This window comes from Leptonychotes weddellii, chromosome 14 (genome assembly GCF_054177405.1).
Source record: "Leptonychotes weddellii isolate Sample4059 chromosome 14, ASM5417740v2, whole genome shotgun sequence".
Taxonomy (NCBI): domain Eukaryota; kingdom Metazoa; phylum Chordata; class Mammalia; order Carnivora; family Phocidae; genus Leptonychotes; species Leptonychotes weddellii.
The window spans coordinates 24,626,780-24,634,225 of record NC_138382.1 but is presented as its reverse complement, the minus strand read 5'-3'; the positions used below and the strand labels follow the sequence as shown (position 1 = coordinate 24,634,225).

At 41.0% G+C, this 7,446-nt stretch overlaps 1 protein-coding gene across 12 annotated transcripts in view; it reads left to right on the top strand.

Moving 5' to 3' along the window:
• Positions 1-7,446, top strand: part of FANCC (FA complementation group C) — a 275,913-nt gene that overhangs the window by 100,256 nt on the left and 168,211 nt on the right. For all 12 annotated transcript variants that reach the window (XR_014139961.1, XM_081802919.1, XM_081802917.1 and 9 more), the window contains 2 exons: positions 1,947-2,031; positions 6,496-6,590. Coding sequence is in view for 11 of the 12 variants with exons in the window: in XM_081802919.1 (XP_081659045.1) it covers positions 1,947-2,031; positions 6,496-6,590 (180 nt within the window). In the remaining variant the exon portion in view is untranslated. The remainder of the gene's footprint in view (positions 1-1,946; positions 2,032-6,495; positions 6,591-7,446) is intronic.

Sequence of the window (7,446 nt, the reverse complement as noted above, 5' to 3'; positions counted from 1 at the left end):
ATCTCCGACATCTTGGTTATATCTGCATCCATTTGTAAATCTGCAGCATAAGTCATAATCTCTGAGTCTTTTCTGTTTTGGGGGCTCCTCCTCCTAGTCATTCTGTTGATGGGTGTTTGAGGGAATGTATAGAGTCCAAATTATTGACCAGAACCCAAGCAAGATGCACCTGTTTTCTTGGGACCTTAGGGTTGCTGGCTTCTTGTTTTCCCAGGCTGTCTTCTGCAGGAGGGGCCTGCCGCGCTGTTACTCAGGCAACCCTTTTTGGGCGGAGTTGCCCTGCCCCCCTGTGGCGGGGGATGGGCTCAGTGGGAATCAGTCTTTGGGGCTTTTGTTCTCTGGCGCCTTCCCCTGGCAGCTTTCTGCGTCTCTTCCGCGAGTCAGAGCAGAAGAGACCCGTTTCCAACCCTCTGCCTCAGAGCAGAGACTGCAGTCTGTTCTTCAGTGAGCCCTCCAGGCCACACTGTCTCCATTTCTGTCCGTGCTGCTATAAACTGCAGCGGCCTGGGTTGTGCGCCCCTCCGCAGCGCTCCCAGCCCTGCCTCCAGTCGGGGCACGTCTCTGCCCTTTGTGCTTCTAAAACCTCCAGCTGCTCCCAGTTCCCAAGCGTGCGTGACTCCACCCCCCGGGTTTCAGTCCCGGGGGGCTGCAGTTCGCGTGCGCGCGACTTTGTCGCTCTGGGTTTCTGTCCCGTGGGGGCTGCAGTTCACCGGCGCAACCCTGCTGCTCCGGGTTTCCATCCAGGGGGCTGCAGTTCATGTGCACGCCACCGTGCCGCTCTGGGTTTCCACGCCGGGGGCTGCCCTAAAGTCCTTTACCCGACACTACCGGTCTGCGAGTCTGTGCCCCGTCCACAGCGCGCGAGGCTGTCACTCACTGGCGGTGTAGGATCCCCATGGCCAGGCTCCCTCCTGCTGCTGTTTATCCTCCAATATCTGCCCGCAGAATCACGGCTCTCTGCTTCGTACCTCAAAACCAACCACCTGCGAAATTCTGTTTGTAGAGATCCAGATCTTCTTACAACTCAGGCTGGTTTCGTGGATGCTCAGAGTGGTCTGGTAGATATCCAGCTCAATTCCGGGGACCAGCTGAAATAGGGTCCCCTACTCCTCCGCCATCTTTCCCCCTCTCCTGATGCTACCTTTTAAAATTGTTTTTCTGTAATAGGACTTCTGCAACTTGGCTTTCAATTGGTCCCAGAAAGTCTAGGACTGGCCTTGATGCTAAGATGAATATGAAGAATTTATTGGTGCAGCAACTTATATTTCAGCTTATATACATATCACCTCATTTAGGTCTTATTTTTGAACTTTCTTGAAAGGTAAAGAAGTGGAAAGAGGGCCAGTTGTACAATAGCATGTAGATTGTTTAATCTTAAGCTGTTTTCTATTTGGTTGATTTTTTTTTTTTTGTCTCAGGTTGTTGTAGAGTAAGTATGATGTCATTTAGCATATAGTAACTGAAATCGTAATAAACAGAGATATATATCTTTATGCTTTGGCTGCTTTTGTTTCTTTTTACAAGTTCCAGAGTTCTTGTCCTCCCAAACCTTCTTTGAAATAACCCTAGTAAAGTTGAATTAGGAACCTCTCTTATGGTAGAGTAAAAAAAACCAGGATGAAGATATAGGATTATATAGTTATTAATCACCCACAATATTTTGTTCACTGTTATACATTCTTTGTTATTTTTAAACAAATTGGCTTTCCTAAGTATGAGTAAAATAAAGATAATTTTGTAACAAGATTGATTTTATGTAAATGTGCTGTACATCTTAGTTTTGATGATGTGGTTTAAGGATGAAGTTAGGTGGTTACTTGTTAAATTTTATTTGAAATTCCTCCTTTTCTGAACTACTAAATATTCAGATTCCTTCAACCTGTAGTATCAGTTGAACTTGGTCAACAAAAGTATTTTGTTGACCAAAACATAATTTTCTTTTACAGGATTCAAATACGATCATTGAAAGATTCCCCACAATTGGTCAACTGTTGGCAAGAACTTGCTGGAATCCTTTTATCTTAGCATTTGGTAAGAATTCAAAACGTGTCTTCTCAAAATACAAACTTCTAATGATAATTTTAATCTTTGCATTGTTTAACAAAATACAGAGCTTCAAATTACAAATTTTGTCCTATTGTTTACAAAACAACTATTAAGATTTATTCATTGTTCCATTAGAAAGATGGCATCCTTTTCTTGTCCATATATGTTCATATAGATAATCTCACATACACGTACATACACACACCCATACACATGCAGATCTGTAAGAAAACAGAACTTGTATTATAGAGTAGACTCTTCCAGATGATTATCATAACCTCATTTTTAATTCAGCATGAAATGGTGATAATAATGAAATAATTTCTTGTTTCACAATTTCATGTTAACTCACATTTTCCATGTGTAAAATCATTCTTCAGTGTCTGAATCCTCCCAAGGCCCTGACATTATTTGGGGGTGACGTTGTGGTTTTACCCAAGGTGAAGAGGAATTTGGGGACACTTTGGGGGTAGATGTTCCTTTCTTGACCTCCTGCCTACCTGTCTAGCCTCATTTCCTGTGTAATTCTCCACGGGCACACCACACACATGATAGCCAGGTCGAGTTACAGTGACTTGAACGTACATGATGTCAGGACCTGTGACATGTGATTCCTTTGCCTGGAGCTCTGTTTTCATCTCCTGTCCTCTTAAACTTTCTTTGGAATAGTTTTGCTGGGGCTGAGTTAGGAACTTCTCTTAGTGTCTCCATAGCTGATCGCATCTCCCTTAATTATAGCACTTACTGCACTGTTTTGTAATTGTTGGTTTGCCTGTCTGATGTCCTGGAGGACTGAATGCCTCTCAAGAGCAGGAACTGTGGTTTTAGTTCTTTTTGTCGTCCTAGGGCCAAGCATAGGGGAAGCAGACACATCGGAAGGTATACCGTTGAGGTTTATTGCCTTGACTTGGCTGTATTTTTAGCTAGTGTAATATTTACTTGATGATAGTTTTGCAGGATAGGTAATTATGGATTAGGGCAAGGAAATCACTTTCCCCATAATGTAAAACTGATAAAAGCCAGGATCCCACCCCTCTAAAGCCTGCATTGTTGTAATGATCCATCCTGTGTATCACATCATCGTGGTTGAAGTGGTCCAGTTCTGGCTTTAACACCAGCCAGCTTCACGTCAATGTATATATTTACTGGACAGGTATTTACTAAGCGCTTTTTTTTATTTTTTAATATGTGAGGCCTAGGAAAACATGGCTACAATTTCTCTCACTGGAAGCATCCAGTCACAGAGAAAAGAGACCTCAGCAGATCAGCCTGACTCAGAACAGGGAGCTGAGAGAGAAAGGAGAGTTTTTCAGGGGAGGTCGAGCTGGGGCCGACTCTTAAGAAACAGTAGATGATTCAGGACTTTCTGAGACAAGTCACCAGACTTGCGTGGTTTCAGATCCCTTATTTGTAAAAGGGCTGGACTGATTTATCCCTAGGGCCTTAAACTTGTATCTGTCTGTGATCTTTCCTTTGCACCTATCCCCATTACATTGGCCCCCTCTGACAACCGGAAACAAATCCTTCATCTCTTTTTGTTTCTGTGCCTCTGTTACGTTTCGAACTGCCTGTTAAATTTCAGCTTCCTGTTTGAGGAGTGCCTTGGGTTCTGAGCTTAGTGGAGACTGACAGACAACAGAACTCCGTGATGAATCAAGTCTTGCCTGCGCTGCTACTGTTGTTTTGCTAGTTGGGTACTTTTGTCCAGGAAAGGGTCCTTTCTTATGGTTTTATAATAGCAAAATAACTTTTTAAATACAGGAAAGATGAGTTTCCATCAAAGAAAGAAGTTAAGTCTCTCATAATGTTAAGTGAGAATTGGATCAGAAATAAGGATAATAAAAAAGGAGGAAAGATTCAGAAAGGAAAAGACACCATGAAGAGGAGAGAAAAAACTGATAATGGAAAGGGAGGGAACACCTTTTATTCAGGGGTGTTCTCTGCATAAACTTATCGCTTTCACCTTCTTGGAATTCTTACTGGTTGTTTTGAGCTATGCTCTCATGATTAAATATAACAGCTATAACCTCACTATTTGCTATTTATTACTATATAAAATTTGCCCCCAAACTTGGCAGCTTAAAATAATAAATATTTATTGTCTTAAAAAATGCTGCTTTCACACTTTTAAATTATAGATGAAGGAATTTTAAAAGAATTTTATTTTTTTTTTAAAATATTTGAGAGAGCGAGAATTTGAGAGAGAGAGAATGAGAGACAGAGAGCATGAAAGACAGGAGGGTCAGAGGGAGAAGCAGACTCCCCGCCGAGCAGGGAGCCTGATGCGGGACTTGATCCCAGGACTCCCGGATCATGACCTGAGCCGAAGGCAGTCGCTTAACCAACTGAGCCACCCAGGTGACCCGAATTTTAAAGAATTAATTTAGCTTTCATTTGGAATTTTAGTTCAGGATACCAAAAAAAATATTAGGTGGCAAATATATGCTGGTATATTCTTTTCCCTTCCACTCATTTTTAGAATCCAAATTTTCACGAAGATCTGCTGGCAGTGACTGCTTGCATGATGAACCCCAGGCATTTTCCCATCTCACTTAACTGCCCTGCAGGATGTCCACTCTGAATCTAGGGGTCTCAGGGAGGAGCCTGACAGAAGCCTTCTGCCCTGCAGTGAGTGTTGGTGGCACTCATGAATAACAAGTGATGGCTTGCATCTGTAAATCCCTAAAGCAAAATAAGTTCATTAACAGTACATTTCAGGGCATTTCAGTACATTGACTCTGGGCAAAGGAAGGCACCTCCCAAAGGTTGGGTGAACATTTGTCTGGCTGCTCTCTGTTTTTGTTTTTGTTTTGTTTTGAGAGAAAAATTTGAAAAATGATATACTTGTTGAACTAAGTGTGCATATTCACTCAACACCTGGGGAAAATTTCCATCTTTTAGATGACTTAAGTTTTCTAACAGGGGAAGCTGCTTGTGTAATAAGCATATCATTGGATGTGTCTGACACTCTGTGACATGAAGATAGTTAGAATTGCTTCTAATATTTAAAGCATAGGAAGTACAACAGTCAAATTTTTAATCAGTGGCATTGGTTAAACCTGAAGAATCCTAGGATCTTCGGAGGTTAAATGACATGATTCATGAAATTAACCTATAATAGGCAAGCCAGTGATACATTTGAGCTCATAAAAAGTAGGAAAAAAATCAATGTTCCTCAAAATAATACCAGATAAAGTTTGTTTAGAGGTGTTATTAGGGGAGTATAAACTTAGGACGTTTATGGGGAAAAAGGGGTTTAATAAACAATTACTATTAGTGTTCTTTGGTGTATGGTTGAAAATGCAGGGGTAGCTTACTGCAGTTTATATTTTTCTTATTTCTTGTTACCGTAGCTCTTAGAAATGCTGTGTTTATGAGACCGTAGAAGATGAGAGGGTAAAGGGCATCAGGTGATTCTGCAGAGGATTGATTCCAGGTGCTGGGCTTCCTCAGCCACCACTCCATGGTCTTCGGATGAAGGCCACGGTTGCTTGGCTCTCGTGTAGGTACTGACATCTTCAGTTTTAGGCATCCTTCTTGCTTCTCAGTTGTGTTGTAAAATCTCCAACTGGAATGGACTCATTTACCAAACGAGGAAAAAGAAAATGGCTCACCGAGTAGATATTCTTGCCAAGTATAAGATTTCAAAGTTCAGTGTTTTCATCACATATTTGGTAAAGTTTTAAATTTTAGAGTAAAGAATGAGGAGCATGTAAGAGGCTTCTATTTTATCCAAACCATTTAGTACTAAACAGAATATATTTTAAAATGATCCTTTTGTTAATTTTGTTTTTAACAAGTGAGGGTGTTTTGGGAAACTAGAAAATTAAAAGATTAAGACTAATATTGACTACTGCCTATAACAGTTATATTGCTTTTAAAAGGTTAAAATTACTAGCAGTTTGAAATATACTTTAAGAGAACTGATCTTGAGAAAAGTGCAGTTCTTTTAGTTATTTCTATCATTCTCTTTTGGCTTTAAAAATTGTTGCTGTGTCAGGGACACCTGGGTGGCTCAGTCATTAGGCGTCTGCCTTCGGCTCAGGTCATGATTCCAGGTCCTGGGATCGAGCCCTGCATCGGGCTCCCTGCTCGGCGGGAGGCCTGCTTCTCCCTCTCCCACTCCCACTGCTTGTGTTCCCTCTCTCGCTGTGTCTCTCTCTGTCAAATAAATAAATAAAATCTTAAAAAAAAAAAAATTTGTTGCTGTGTCAGAAAGGTAATTGACCACACAAGGGCTAAGCATAAGTGATCCCAAAACCACAAGAATAAAAAACCCCACGAAGTTTCACACATGGTCCTGGATGCTTGTTCTGTGAATTTAATAGTTTGAGATTTTCCTAAAATATAATACATGTATTTCCTTTAAATACAGTGTTTAAAAAATTTGTATACTGATTATCTTTTCTATTTGATAAAACCTACTTATTTTAGTTTTCCTTTTTGCAGATGAAAGCCAAAAAATTCTAATATGGTGCTTATGTTGTTTGATTAATAAAGAACCACAGAATTCTGAAGAATCGAAACTTAACTCCTGGACACGGGTAAGAGTAAATCTTGCCCTGTACTGCTTTGCGTTAAATTGATTTTTTAAAGGTGCTCCTTGGATAGTCCAGTTCTATGATGTTTTAGAAACTTTTTCAAATACAGTCTTTACTGTTCCATTATCTTGCTGCGTGTAAAGTTATTCAAGAGATTTCATTTTTGCTTGATTGTGAATTCCAGAAGATAGCAGTCTTTAGGGTGAACTTTTTCATGCCTGGAAGACCTCACGTTGTGTGATTTTGAAAAATTACTTTCAGGTAATGAAAAGAATGTTCTCTCTTTCCTTCTAGCGATTGTGATCCTTCAAAAAATTGTTTCTCCTTATCATCCTAGTTTAAATACTTACATAATTTTCGTCTAAGTATTTCTTTGCCTCTCTCAGGATCTAATCTGTAGTAAAATGAAAATTTAGAAGTGCCCTGGGAGCTGCTGTCTTTATTTTATATCCTCAAGTTGGTATCCAGGCCAGGGTGCTCAGACTAGCATCCGGTGCTCGTTGGCTGCTGCTTGCTGCTCACCGTCAAATCGGTTCCTTGACTGTGCTAGGCCGCTTAGCTGACAGCGTCCTGCATTCCCCCCACAGGAAGGACAGGCACAAGTTGGTGAATGTTGTAAGGCTGGGCTGTGGCTGCCCTCACCGCCAGCAAGTTGCTGTTCTTTTCTTATACCCGCCATTGTCCTGCTGTAATAACCCCAAGGACTCGCTGATGCTGGTCAGACTCCACTTAGTATGCATATGGTTCAGATTAGCTGCTTAGTATTATGAAATCACCCCCCCAGATTAATGCATACAGTTTTGTCTATCAGTCTGACTGGTGATCTCATTCCATTCACTGCTTTTTACCATTACTTTGT